Source organism: Anopheles moucheti, chromosome 3, assembly GCF_943734755.1.
Source record: "Anopheles moucheti chromosome 3, idAnoMoucSN_F20_07, whole genome shotgun sequence".
NCBI lineage: Eukaryota > Metazoa > Arthropoda > Insecta > Diptera > Culicidae > Anopheles > Anopheles moucheti.
The window spans coordinates 55119779-55135028 of record NC_069141.1 but is presented as its reverse complement, the minus strand read 5'-3'; the positions used below and the strand labels follow the sequence as shown (position 1 = coordinate 55135028).

General features: G+C 41.9%; 1 protein-coding gene across 1 annotated transcript in view; it reads left to right on the top strand.

The window, feature by feature from the left end:
- LOC128305858 (semaphorin-2A-like) overlaps nucleotides 1–15250 on the top strand; it is a 110222-nt gene that overhangs the window by 56488 nt on the left and 38484 nt on the right. The window contains exon 2 of the mRNA XM_053043477.1: nucleotides 4515–4602. Within this exon, the coding sequence (XP_052899437.1) occupies nucleotides 4515–4602 (88 nt within the window). The remainder of the gene's footprint in view (nucleotides 1–4514; nucleotides 4603–15250) is intronic.

The following is a 15250-nucleotide window of genomic DNA, read 5'->3' as shown; positions in this document are numbered from 1 at the left end:
CGCAATGCCAAAAGTAAAAACCATAACGCTCTTATTACAAGACAGTACAGGTGCGTATCAACCATTGCAGTTGAGCAATACACCCCACACCCGTGCGCTTGACTTGGTTCAAGTTTGCAACAGGAGACGACCCAACCGTATGTAGCTTATAGGAAACAGAACTAATCCATCTAACAAGTAAGAACTGAATGCAAGAAAACGTTAAACCAACCAATCAAAATTCAGACAAACAAAAGCATCAGATATCCGAGAGTCCGGTATGTGGACGAATGGAAATTTCCATCAAATTTGTTCTCACGATGTATACCCGAAAATTATGATATAAAATAAAGATTGACAATTGACTAGGCAGTCACTCGGAGTCACTCGCAGCTACGTGCACACGCGGTTACTGTCATAGTTGATCGTTATGCTCAACTAAAGAAGTCTAGTGTTTTATTGGGGACTCTGTCCCAATCCGTACTGAAAGAATGTAGACCTATACATGGTGTGTTGTCCCGTGGTGATCCCGTATGACTGTGTTGTATTATGGAGAAGCAGTTATATTACAAGATGTTTGGCAGCTATTAGAGAGATATGCGTCTGCCTTTGGAGAAGATGACGGAATAACAGCTCCACTCTTTATCAACTTTGAGGTTTGATTCTAATACTGATACTGTATTCGGACTGCAGAAATAAAGCTGCGAATCGGTCTTTCTACTGTCCGAGGGAAAGTTTTTACTCTAAACATCTGTCCCGACGATCGAAACTGGGAATGTATAGAACTTTCATAGTTCCAGTAGTCACATTCGCTCCTGAGAAATAGACTTTTGTTCAAAACTGATGAAATCCTCCTCGCCGCGTTTTACACGAGGATGCTCAGAAGAAAATTTTGTTCACGTGTGAATGGAAGGATAAGGGAGGAGTTGCTACAATGAAGAATTTTACAAACTGTACGATGTACTCACTATCGTGCAGTGAAATATCAAAATGATACTGAACAACCCAGTCCGTTACCAATGTCTGACATTGACCTTTCAAGTTTGAACTTATTTGGAAGGGAATGATCAGCAAAGAGCGTTTCAAAGTAAACATCTCTATCAAGTCCCTAATGTGGTCCATTCTTTTTTCCACATTTTCATTTCTGTTCCCAGATTCGAGTTCCATTTGATCTGATTGCTTTTTCGCACACCGGATTTCACAAACAGCCGGAAAATTGTTCACAACTCAACACCACCGCGGACAAACCATAACTTCCGTTCGCATGTGTGAATGCCCGCTTTGCGCTGTGCTCTATTTCTTCGGCCAGCCTAGCAAGGATATATTTGAATCGGAACATCAACGGTTCCGACTGCTGGCAAAGGGAATCCTTTTGGGATTTGACGCTTAAAAGCGTATGAGCGCACAAAAAAAGAGACAGCTTCAAGCTGACGGAATTTTGGCAGCCATACTGTGCAGCGTCGTGGTGGCACAATAAATTGTTGACGAGAAGCTCCCGCATTGCGTGGAATTCGCCGTGATGTTCCCGCGGGTTCCGTATTGCGTATTAGCTTTCGTGGCTTCTTGTTCGATCAGGCACCAGCACCGTAGGGACCCGAGAGGGGGAACAGTCTATCAACTTGCTGAAACAGGCCGTTGAGTTGAAAGTTGGCAGCGGTTCGTTGTGATGTTTTACTTTTAAATAATTTATTTTTCCCTCGTCGTTGCCGTATCGCGCGCATCGATCACTCCTGTCCTGTTGCTTATCATGCCGTTTTGAGTTGGGTACCCAACGCGCAGTGGTACCCCCATGCAGTGGGTCCGTCGCGGATGTGGGTATTAAATTATAAAAATATGAAAATCGAACCAAACGCACGCAAAAACAAAAAAAAAACAAAGCAAGCATTTGCCACAGTGGTACGTGATCATGCCGTGCCGTGTGAAATCAAGCTGCTGAAAGTTTTACGCACCTCGTTGATTGGGGAGATATCCGGCGAGCGAGCGAGTGGGTGGGGGGGAAACGATTGAAATAAAGCATTTTCATCACCTGATTTTACTAGCATACCGGAGAGGGAAGTAGCTTTGGGCTCGATGGGAAACACTTTGAAAGTTGGATTGTTGTTAAAAGCATTTTTATTGCTCAGTTCATTGCTATCCCTAAATGGTAATTTTGGAGTGGTTTGGTGCAGTAGAAAGTTGTTTGAAATAAAGTTTAATGAAGAGTTTGTATACGTAATGAAAGTAGGAAGATATAACACTGAATATTGAGCTATTTCGAAGAGTTGTGTAATTTATTTGAAGTATAATATTTGATAAAGTAAAAGAGACTCAAAGAGTAGTTTAAAATGTTTTAATTCAACTTTTCATGATTATGGATTATTTGGAAAAAATGAATTGTAAAATGTAGTTCTATTTTTCTTTCATTATTACTATGATGAAGGGGTGTGGAAGGAAAATAATCATTTAAAATTAAAAGAGCATTTCAAAATAACAAATAAAATTAATATTAAAAGGTTAAAGCATTCATATATCTTTGACCAATTCTTTGCCAAAAACATTGTAGAAAAATGGATACCAAATTGAACTTTAAAGGTACTGCAAAGGTAGTGTAGTAATACAATTCTAAGCCACCCCTTTGCAGAGTGTCCGATATAATCAATTCACATTTACGTTTGCTGCTTGATGGGTCCAATCATCTTTACCTAATTTTACGGCCCCAAAAAAAAAAATTACCCACAACAAAAAAAAACCCGATAAATGGAAATCATCCGTTAACCAAGCGCAAAATTCAAACTGTATTCAATTGAGCTCGTCGTATAAAGTAGAATCGACAACCAAAAAAGAAAAAACGAGAGACACAAAAAAGCCTGCCCACTCGAAAAAGGTATATGCCAAAATCGAATAGAATAAAAAGAAAACATTCAAGCATTAAATAAACGCTCTCAAACATTCATCCATCAAGGCAGTCCCTTTACGGTACGCAGTTTTGCATACGATCCGCTTCTCGCACTGCTTTATCCGCTGCGAATTTGAAGCTGGTTTCGGTTTGCTGTGTGCCGTTTTTTTTTCTGTGTGTGTGTGTGCTGTTTACCATTCTTTATTTTACTTCCATTGCAATCCTTAGCCGATATACAGGCTCCACCGTATAACGCAATACTCGCCCCGGTTGCGTATCGATCATTTAGATAAACCCAATATATTCATTGGGTCACAAAGTGCTTGCCAAAAGCGAGTGCAACCTTCCCAAAAACGTGCTCGTTAGTACTGAAAGAGTGGGAGCAAAACAGTTTGCCAAAAAAAAAAAAAACAAAACCACGAGGCAACTGAAAAAGAAAATTTTCAAACGCTTTGCCTAGGGTTCGACCGACCGAGCATAAAAATGCGTTCAAGCAATCGAATCAAAAATAGCTTCACTTTCGCTCACGTCCCGTCTGGTTTCGCTCGGAATGTAGTGGCGTGCCTTTCTTTTTTTGCTTCAATTCGACCGATTTTCCATTTTTCCCTGCCAGTCACTGCCACTTTCCACCACGGACGCAAATGTTGGACGGCATTTTCCCGGTGCAGTTTCGTGATGCTGCTCCGCAAAACGCATGGCCTCGTGCAGACAGAATGTAAACACACAGACCATTACCGATGGAACCGTAACGAAGGCTGGTATGGTCCGGCATGACGGCGAGAGGCATAAGTCCACTCGCTCGCTTGCTTTCTTCCTCCACTCTCCGATTCCCATCGCTTAAACGACAAAAAGCAGCATAAACCGTCGGTGGAATGAATACATTTGCATGGAAAATCAAATATTTCTTCGCTTTTGCTGCCATTCGGGTGTTTCTGCCTTTCTCTGCTTGTGTGCCCGCCTATGTGTGAGCCTTTGTTTCGTCCCAAGTTCTTTTGCTTTGGATTCAGATTTGGGTGCTTCACGCGGGTTTGAAAGATTTGCTCTCTTTCACACGCCTTTCCGGAGCTACGAAGCAAACTGTAAGCATCCACCTTTGGCGATGATGGAGGCTGCAAACAGTAGCTTATGCACACGTACAATACGCTACAGGCAAACACACACACACACAGCAAAACCTTATGCCGGAATGGATGCAAATGGATACAACAACCCAACACACGTACATGTCTACCGAAATGCTTAACAAAAAAAAAAGCAACCTCAAACAAGCGCAAAAAAAAATAACAAAAAAAAACACGACGAAAAAGAAAGCCTTGGCAGCCTTTAAATCCTAACCTAAAACAAAGCAACGCCAAATCCCAAACAAAGCCAGTCCTGTCGTATTTTCTCTCCGCTCGAAAGATGCCCTTGTCTCAAACTGCGTTCGTGCTTTATTTTACTCCCCACCCCAAGTCACCAACCCATTCCGTCACCGTTGCCATTGTGTGTCCACGATAATTTGGTCCGGAAAAGTGAAAAAAAAACCCCCCAACAACAATCCATTCCGTTTCTGGCACCAGTGTCTCGCAGTGCTTTTGTCTTAAATCTGTATATGTGAATTTTCCTGCTTTTTTTTCGCTTTTATTCTATCATTCTCTCCATTTCTCTCTCCTGCTTGCAGATCACGTACGGGAGTTCCAGTGCGGCAAATTCTACTACCGAACATTCTACATGGATGAGGACCGGGACACGCTGTACGTCGGTGCCATGTAAGTATACGACCGTGCAACAGTTGAAGCCCCCGTTTTGCCGACTGTTACGAGACGCAAGGGCGGTTGATTATTGTTTGATTTTTATCGCAGGATTAGCTGGGAATAAATCGAATCCCGGCCAATCAGACACAAGAGTCGGATTGACGGTGGTGGTTCTGGTGGGGAGGAGGGTGGAAATGACAGGAACTTGTACGGTCGGCAATGGGAAAGATGGATGTCGACGTGATCTGTGATAAATGGTTTCGGTTGTTAATTTGTTGCAAATGACTTACGATGACATGGATGTTTGGTGAATGTGTTTGGAATTTGAAATTGCAGCTACCAGTGCCATTTACATCTGTGGAGTGAAGGTTAAGGATTTGTCCTAGAAGCGAATGAACTTGAGCACGGTGTTTAGGAGTTTCCGATCGAATTTGAACGAAGTCGATCATTTGAGCAATAAATTTTGCATTTTGCATGTAACGAAATTTCCCCAAATTTCTCACAAACACGACGGGAAGGTATAATGAAATTGTTGAAGATTGTCAAACGGTTAGGTATGGATCTAAGACAGACAAAATAATGTTAAAAAGTTTAAAGTTTTAAGATTACTTAAATATCGCTACCGACCGATTGAAGCATTAAGTCACATTTTGAAGAGTTCCTTAACCAACTTCTTGTAGCAAAATGCTGTAAAATAGTCGACGCGACGTCGACCTGCGTCTTCATTGGATTGAACCTTATCCTTCAAACTGTAAGGTATTGTAAAAGTTAAGCAACAAATTTATTTAATCTGCTATTTAGCAACACTTATCTGTTGCCTTTCACTAGCGATGTGTAGCACTGACCAGTTTCTCTTCGAATGTATCAAACGAAGAAACATAGCAAGCCAACCAAGGTCTGTGCAGGAAAGAGGTCTAGTAATATAGAGCGATTTGACAAGTAGTCACGTGATTACACGTGATTTGACTTTGGACGCCCTTTTCCATTCAAATGTTTTGTGTGTAGTTGTGTTGATTAAACGGGCCGGTCATAGCAACAAGATTTTTATTGTTTTAGATTTGGTTGGAAATTTGTGTCGCTGTTTTTCGATTTTAATCCGGAATAAGATCTGCAGATCTTATTGGCGTTTGGTGTTAGGTATGATTGGTGTTCAAGGCAGGTGAGATGGCAGAGAATCGGATTTTGTAAAGCGATCTTTTGGCAACGAGTGGGTGAGGCTCTTCACATATGAGAGAGAGGATGAGGCTCATCATATTTCCCGGTTCACAATACGGCGTGAAAGTCGGGTACCGTGTGATTAACCCTTGGTTCAGAACACTAATAGGTGATGACCACACACCACTTCATAAAACCATCAACAGTTTGCTGTTTTAATTAAAGGCATTCAAAACGAAGGAAAACTAAAACGGTCAAGCTAATTGTGAAACGATATAATAAACAAGTAGGCTAGACGCAAGGAAAAACTGTCACTAATACCACAATAAGAGAGTGTGAGTGAGCATATTACGCATCTTACACGGGCGACCAAACGTCAAATGAAATCCAAAATGGCGAACCGCGATCTTGGCTATTAGGGCTCATTCAATTATTACGTAACGCAAAAATTGACAATTTTCGACCCCCTCCCCCCCCCCCTCCCCTTTTGTAACAAAACGTAACACTGGACGCGACCCCCCTCCATTAATTACTTAAAATTTCGTAGACACCCCCCCCTTGTTTGCAAAAAAAAAAGAAATTTTCTTAAGTAATCCATGTATTTCCATCGTATTTCGACTAATGCAAAAAGAAACAAACATACTGCCTTATAAATATACTACTCACGCCAGAATAACTTGCTCATATTTTATTGCTCATTGCTAATAATTTGAAGCGGTTTTAGAACCTACTCTAATCTCTACAGCTACGATTCTGCATACGATACTTCATAAACCATGACTTTGTCCAAAACTGACGAAACCCTCTTAGCCGCGTTTGAGAGAATGATGCTCAGAAGGTTTTTTGGTCCCGTATGCTTGACAATGGAGCCGCTACAATGATGAGTTCTATGAGTTGTACGGCGAACATACCGTCGTACAGCGAATTAGACCAGCCTGGGCCCCTGGTCATGTCATGAGAATGACACCGGACGACCTTGTCCAAGAAGCCGTTTTAGGTAGTCCTCATGGACATACGAGGCTTGGTAAGCCCAAATTAAGTTAAAGGGATGCCGTTAATGAGTCAATCAGACAGACCGGGATTGTGGATTGGCTAACGACGGCGCTCGACCGTAGGTGGTTTAGAGAACTCCTGCAGCAGACCAAGACCACGAATCGCCAGAAAATTTAAAACTCAAACCCATTGTTATCATGTTATCAATTTAGAATGTCAATTTAAAAATTGCATTTGGTTAAAAAAACGGTTAAATTGAATTGATAAGCATCGTAAAATTCAGCACTATTAAAATGAACTATTTAAGCTAGTAGGCTGAGTTCAAACACGGTCATACAAGCACCGATCACGATGTTGCACGTTCTAGTTGGCAAAAGTTAATCATTGTACCGTAAATGAGCTAAATTATTTTGAATAATTAACTGATGTATGGTTAATGATTAATGTATGATTGTATGAAGCTCTTTACGATAGTGGATAACTTGGATGCATCATTCCAAGTCTGTTTAGAGCTCTTCAAGCTCAATGCAAATTTTAAGAGTCGACAATGCTTGACAATGGATGCAAACTGGATGGAACTACTACACACAGGATTCCAAAAATACCATCTGAGTGGACACCAGAAGTTCTCAATGAATGGGTAGCAGAAGATACCAAGAGATTTAGAGAAGTAGATAGATAACATGGAATTTGTATAAAAATCCCTTAAATAAGTTAGTTTTTCATACATAGACTGTGAAGCAGCAATCTAAGTATAATCTTATTGTATGTTACGTAACAAAAAGTTAAACCCCCCCTCCCCCCTCCCTATCAGCGTTACGTAATAATTGAATGAGCCCTTATTTGACCTCTATCCTACACAGACCTTGCAAGAGAACCCTGAATGTGCTCTGGGTCAAACAGTTTTTTTAAGATTTTAACAATGTACACCAAATGAACTACACACAAATTTTCTTCGCTCTATCCTTTAGCTTAGTCTGAGACTGTAATGGATGAAAGGCCTACTGCTCTTCACATATTATCCTTACCTTAGACACCCAGTGTTTACTTGTCACGAATTACACTCTCACATTGTTTCCCCGCCGATGCGAGTGTATTATTTGAAAATTTGATTCTAGGATAATTTAAGTTGTTTGATTGAAATCTTTTGTTTATATTGAAGACAAAACAAGGAAACATCTGCTATGGACGATTGAAGCTACTGATAGCTAACAAGAACCTAAGACCAAATCCCAATTGTTGTCCTCAATGCCATGTATTTTGGTTCACAATATCAATTACCATACAATTGCTTTATCCAATAGTGCCACCCGATACGTACTTGTATCGCTAATTACATAACAACCATCTTAGAAGCCAGCTTACATCGCGCTTATCATCGCACATGTAAATCTGCCAACCGCAATCCATTCGCAACGCGACCTTAATTATCGACATTGAAGCTTGATTAACATGAAACGAATCAGCACATTATCTCATCGCCTTGACATAATTTCAACCCTCCCCCCAAGGCACCTCGTGGCCCCAGCCCCACCGGTCGCAAGCAGTGAAAGCGAAATGGGTACTCCTCGCCCGTGCACCCCCAAAATTTATCCATCAAAATTAACCCATTTTATGCAGTCTCGGCACGGGTGCCTGCTGCCGGCCTTAAATGACAAAAGCAAGCGATTATGCGATAATCCGATAATAATTTTCTCCATCAGCCATCACAGCCTATCGCTGTTTGGCCGCATTTATCTTCCCATCGGCACCGTCATTGTGCAGCGTGGCTGCTGACGTTGACGTCGGGCAGGGCTGGGCTGCATGTGTGTTGCGGTGTTCGCGGTTAAAGGCCACAGCACTTAAACATAATAATTCCCCAAACTCTGCCACGGCTGTGCCGAGCTCATTGAAACAATGGAGCAGAAGGACAAGCGCTTTATCGTGCGAGGTTTTTCGTGTGCGCGCGAAACGATGCAGCTGATGCGCCTGCTGATGTACACGCCTGTACGTTTTGATAGTTAGATGTACGGGATCCATTTTTAGCAGCACCTTCTAATTCGATTGTCCCTGGGGAATGTTTCAGCAGGATAGCGCCGGATCGGGCGTTCTAAAAACGTGTGTTTCGTCAACGGTCGGTACGCATACGGTGCGTTTCATAATGAATTAGGATCAAAGTGTTATTTGGTGCGTTCGTCCTGCATGCTGTCATGCTGCTCCACCAACCCGGGGCTGGTGCTCTTTTCTGGTGTTCGGTAAAAGAAAAAAAATACAAACTTAGCCAAAAACCACCTCTGCACTCTGCCTGCTCGGGATAAAAGCAAACTGTAGCTGCAAGCAAATTGAAAGTGAAAGACAACTCATTTCCTATTAAGTCGTTCCACTGATCTGCAGTTAGAAAGCACCTGCATGCGAAAACCCCGGACCCTTCCCCCACATCAGCTGCCAGCCCCTCAAGAACCCACCACTTTGCTGAAAGCTTTCCGTTTCTTCGCAGCTGCTGCCAGGGGGGTTTTGTGACGCGATAACGATGTAAACCGAATCCATCCCATTTTGCCCCGTCTCGGCGGTCTGTTCCCAAGGCAAATGGTGGAGTGCGACACGGGGATGGGGATGAACGGTATAAAAAGAGCTCACCTTCGACCTCCACGGAAACGGGTCCTGCCGTTGGCATAAAACAAACAGTGATGAAGATTTAATGGGATGCGTCACGTGCAGGGCACGTGTGAAGACAAACTCTGGGCCAATCTCGGTGCGGATCGGCTCACCGTCGACGAGGTGCCAGAAGCGCCGAGATTAGACGGGCCCAAAAGGCTTAAGCAGGTATTGCTTTCCCGGGAGTTACCGGGAGTCACCTTCGCTTCCTTTAGCCCCCTCCCCCCCTTCCCCCCCCCTCGCCACCGCTCGGCACACGCACACAGAGGAAGTGCTTGGATTGATGAGGATAAGAATGATGTTGCCAACGACCGGCAGCAACATGATGAGCACGATCGAGGTCGGATGGTTTGAGGGTTTCGGTTTCGGGATTTCGGGTAAATATTTTACCACCACCAGAAACTTGGCGCCCCCCCACCACTCCACCACTAATCCACCCTTTTGCTCCCCCCTTCCCCCTCCTGAGCACGGATCATCTTTGCTCATGGTGGTGGAAAGGTGGAAAGCAAAGTTTGTTCGAAAATAATCATCACATCGTACTTATTACGGTGAGTTGATACTGCGGTAACACTTATGAGCTACGATGGTAACGATGGTGACGATCCCTTCCGTCACCTTTCCAGATGTCCTTTTGTGCACCGCTCATACCGTACCCCCCCAGCTCTTGCGTGTATGTGTTACCTTCATTTCCAAAATCCTTTCCGCAGGCATCAGGACACCATCGAAATACCGTCACACACACACCCCGTATCGGACGCCTGGTCCCGTTTCTGCACCTGGTTCGGTTTCACACTAACGAAGCCAATTTTAATTACTTGTACCCGTCCCGGTCCAGTGTGCCCGAGACTTCTTCAAGGGCCTGCCGGTGAATAATGAGAACCGGTGTCACATTGCCATATTATCAGTTACCTGGAAGCGCTCGTAAAGTGTGGCGCTGTAGCAGCAGTGCGGATGCACAGCGGAATCAACAGCAGTGCGCGCACGTTCGCTCGCGTAGGGGGTTGGCGTACACGGTACGCCTGCTCAACATAGGGAGCTGGTGGTGGTGCCGTGCGATTGTACACACAGGCCACCAAAATTTACAGTGTAAAGCCGTCGCGCCAACACCCATCACGAAACCCATCATCATCGTTCATCAATAAGGGATTATTTTAACCTAAGCCGAAGTATGCCCGGCGGTGGGAATCGGCAAACCTGTGGCAAACATTTTCCACCCCCGAAACCGGCAAAAGCACACTTAATCGCTTCGCGCTTCGGTAAAATGGGAAGCATCCGCTTTGCATGGTTTATTTAATTGATGCTGAAATTGCTTCCTAATGAGTAGTGTTTGGATTAATGGGAAATCGTTTGAATATTTCCATTTGCGTGTGCTTTCGCGACAGGGTCGGTAATATTTGCGTGTGCCAAATTCGCGCATTTCACATGATGTTTGGTTATATGTTAACGAGTGATTTGAAATGATTTGGGCTTGGTAATTTTCGACGTATTACAATCAATCGCACTGTTACCACATGCATATAATTTGGGGCGCAGTTTGATTGGGACAAAACCTTTTTAAATATATTTTCGTAAAAGACACAAAAGAAAAGAAACAAAAGTTTAAATAATGATTCCCATAGCGGACTCAAGGTTCTAGGATGCGATTTATAATGGTTGGTTAAATGTATAATAAAATGAATGTAATTAAATGAACAATTACAATGGTACGACTACCAGATAAACGGAGTCAGTATACCAAGAACCAAAGAAATGTGTGACCTAGGCGTTTTGATTGACAATAAGCTGACATTCAAGCATCACTATGACAACGTTATTAACCGCGCAAATAGAACATTAGGCCTACTGTTTAAATCGGCGAGGGACTTTAATGACCCACATTGTCTAAAATATCTGTATTGTTTGTTGGTTCGCCCGTTATTAGAATACTGTTCAATTGTGACTTGTCCGTATACTACGATATCTATAAGAAGACTTGAGACCATACAGAAAAAATTCACACGATACGCCATAAGAAAGCTAGGTTGGGCAGACGGATCCTTGCTACCACCCTACAAACAGCGTTGCCTTCTTTTGGGCATAGAAACATTAGAGGTCAGGCGCAGCAGAGCTCAGATCATCTTTATTGAAGGACTACTTCTAGTAGTAAGTAGGATTTCGTTTGCTGTCCCGCGATCGGTATCTAGACACCGACAAATGTTGCACGAAACTCGCGCGAAACACAGTATACGGTACTAAACGCGCCACTTAAAGCCATAATTGGGCGATTCAATCAATGTTCGTGTCAGTTCAATTTTACGATGTCCATGTCCCAATTTAGAAGTTCTTTGCGTTTATTGTAATTCTAAACAACGATCCTCGTTAAACCGTTCTCGGTGGACGAATTAATTAATAGTTAATAAACATTGCTTAATAAACGCACACCTAAGTTCGGCAGGGCCTATGTACATGTACAAAGTGGTAAAATGATGTATTACTTAAGTTACTTTATCTGAAATTTAAAATATTAAGCTTATTTTATCGAAGATGTCCGGTATATCATTCACATGAAAAAGAACTATAGCGATAAGCAAGGTGCATAAAAATAAAAACGCGTCTCCATTCACACATTTCCCAGAACATCCATATTCTTCCTGAGCATCCCTTTCAATCTACCATCAATTTGATAAATTTTCAAGCCATGTACAAATTGGATGATGGAGAGTAAGAAAGAGTAAAACGATAAGACATTCTTAATTATTGTTGCTCTTTATGGCAAAATGGTCTTGTGTATAAAGTATTTCAAATATCGTATAGACCAGCCATAGATAAGAAGTGACCCTGACCTCCACAATAATGATTATTTATTAATAGGTAATAATAAAGGTTGGAAATTTCAGAAATTTCCATCCCAAAACTTCTAAAGAAAAAAATGCGATTTGAAAGAAGGTTGGTGAACCATCAGCTCTGGTCTGTATATTGAATTTTCAATACAAAATATTCTGTAGATATCTGATTTAATAGCTATCAGGTGCTGAACGTATCAAAAGGCAATCGAGACCAAACCCGTCATTAATGTCTCCCAAAAAAAATTAGTAAATAAAACCTTTTTATTACATACAGGAAGCATGTATTTAATGCACTATTTCGTTTATGCAAATATTTGTATATGCTATCAATTTTATTTTAAGTATTTCTTGGTTCAAAGTTTTTGAACTACGCCGTTCAAGTTGAAGGATTTTCGAAACATTTGCTGGAATCATTCCTTACATTGGATTTTCTCGAAATCACAAGCAGGTCAATCCAAGGCCATTAGGACAGCATTAAGAAGCAACAATTTGTAACACAATTTGGGGCCCATTTGCAAATCCAAACACCTAGAGATACCCCGGGACGTTTTCGGCTAATTTGTCTTCTTTTCCACATCGCGTCACGACGATGCCAAGCGCGAGCAAGGGAATCTTTTACTAATTTGTCAAACAACTGACAGACAGATTGCGTCTTAGTGTTCCGTTGCTCAATTAGAACATGTTTCATGTCCGTCAGAGATACGGAACGAATGAATTACTGGCCTGAACCGAGCGACTATCAACAGTTAACTGTAGCCGTATTAAGGGGCGATTTTTCCTCGTGATTCACGACGTTTGTTCCTGCTGTTTTCTTTAATGGTGCGATTATCGACCAACGGATAAAAATACAGTCTTTACAGATCTACATTCGCCCACCCGACAGCATTCAGCAGTTTAATCAGCACACGAGAGTTTGATTTCCTCTTGGTGCGATAGAAGCTAAAATATGTTAATGTCACTGCCTAATGAATTGAGTATTTTTCTTAATGTTTCCCCCCAACAAGTTCACCCTACGGTGTCTTATCATTTTGTGAGTCTTATTTGTTTACTGTTGACTGTTTTTATTTAAAGAATGTCCGGCGTAGATTAAATGTTCAGCAGCGCATCGGACACTGGTTGGGTGAACATTTCACACAATCAAACTCGTCCTGCAAACAAAACACGGTCATCTTGCCAATTGGTGATAGTGTTTGTGAGAAAGAAAAATGAACACACAGCGTACAAAGCATGGGGGAAACCCCAAAAACAATGAGCACGAAGGATCAACTTTGAAGGATCTGACAGTGATAAGATAAGAGAGTGAAAGAAGCTGTGCGTTTCGGAAGCAAATTGAAATAAATTTTTCACCACGCTCCTCCATTTCCGTGTTTCCTTGCAGACATTATAGTCTACGACCAGTGACAGAGACTTTTCCGATCTTTTTGCCTGCTGCTTTATCAGTGCGGTAGGCATCAGCACATTCTGTTCGTTTCAAACTGCTCATCGCTTCTGTCAGCTGGAGTGCGAAAGAGCACCATAATCCAGATGTGCCAACGGAAGGCAAGGCATCAAGCAGAGAAAGTTTCCTTTGCCTGCACTCCTTAGCCTTGGTTCAAGTAGAAAAAGTCGAATAGAAGAGAGGCAAGAATAAGATAAACGGTGGAAAAATATCCAACCAAAAGTTCAGCCGTTGAATGGTATCATTTTTACGTTGGTCATACTCACCTTCAGTGCCAGAGCTGGAGTAAATTCAGCGCCAAATGCCTTAACGCTGATGCTGTCTGAGAATATGGCGGCAAGGGCGTGGGACCCTGTTTTCCCAGCAGAGAGTGTTCAGTTTTTGGTTCACGGCACTCTGGCACACTTCCTATACCGGTGGCCTAGTTCTGCTTCAAAAATACTGCCAACGGTTGCTTCACATACTTCTTGGAATTGTGCAATGCTCAAGAACGGGTAAGGTGAACCTGTTTTTTTTTTTTTGCACAACTTTAGTTGCTGGAGAATTTGTCATAAATTGCAATTAGTGTTTCGTTACGGGTTTTGTTCTTCGAAACAGATACACTACGCCAGTGTACCACTTGCGAAAAAATGTGAACCAATCAAGAGACCAGAGAATGTTTAAAGATTTCTTAGAAGAGAAGTACTTGGCAAGAACTGCTTTCGTTTTTTTCCCACTTTTCCTTCATTCGTATATCCCCGCTGTACAGCTCAATGCCGTCTCAATGCTTAATACATTCGCCTTTCTTCTTGAGATATTCACCGGAATCACTAGACTGACCATTCGAAAGGCTGTAAATGAAACTCAAGAGGACTGCAGGGTTTCTCTCTCTCTCTTTGATAAACGTTCGTAAAAAATCTCATTATTTATAGCAGTCACGTAGATATCAGAAGACAGTGTGGGTTAAACTCATTGTTGAGATGGCGAAAGAAATTTCCTAGAAATCGGCTTACAAGGATAGTGCGGTGCTTGGCGATGATGGAAAATTATCAACAATTATCAAAATCCTTGCATGATCTGCAATGAAAGAGTTTATCGCCATAATCACCCTACTTGGGAGTATTGAAAACTGTTTAGCTCAGTTTTGTGTTTTTTTTAATCCGAGTACAGTTTATTTGAGTAATTTACAACTTGTCTTTGTATTGTGCTCCACGTGTTATCCAGAAACCTACGCTTGCTTCTTTTTTTCACTGACTTATGTCATTCCACGGTTCCAAACGTCAGACGGTGGTGACGTCTGGGTACTTTTTAAAAAAATTCGTTATGTCCTTTAAGAAGATTTTTTTCTTTTTACCTCAAACGAATATTACTAAGTATTGAGGAATTCTAAAATTAAGGGTTGAGTTGGAACGACTCGGTGGTTCATTGGAAGCGGCGTCGGTCTTCACACAACAATACCGGTCTAAAATCCCATCAGAACCCTTCCCCATACGCAAGATTGACTATTCGGTTATGGGTAAAAACAAAAGTCTAAGGAAAGTCAGAAATGTGGAAAGAAGAAGAAGAGTGATTAATTTAAAAACACATTCCTTCAAAACATTAGTTTTAATCAACCATTTCTGATATTAAAAATTAAACT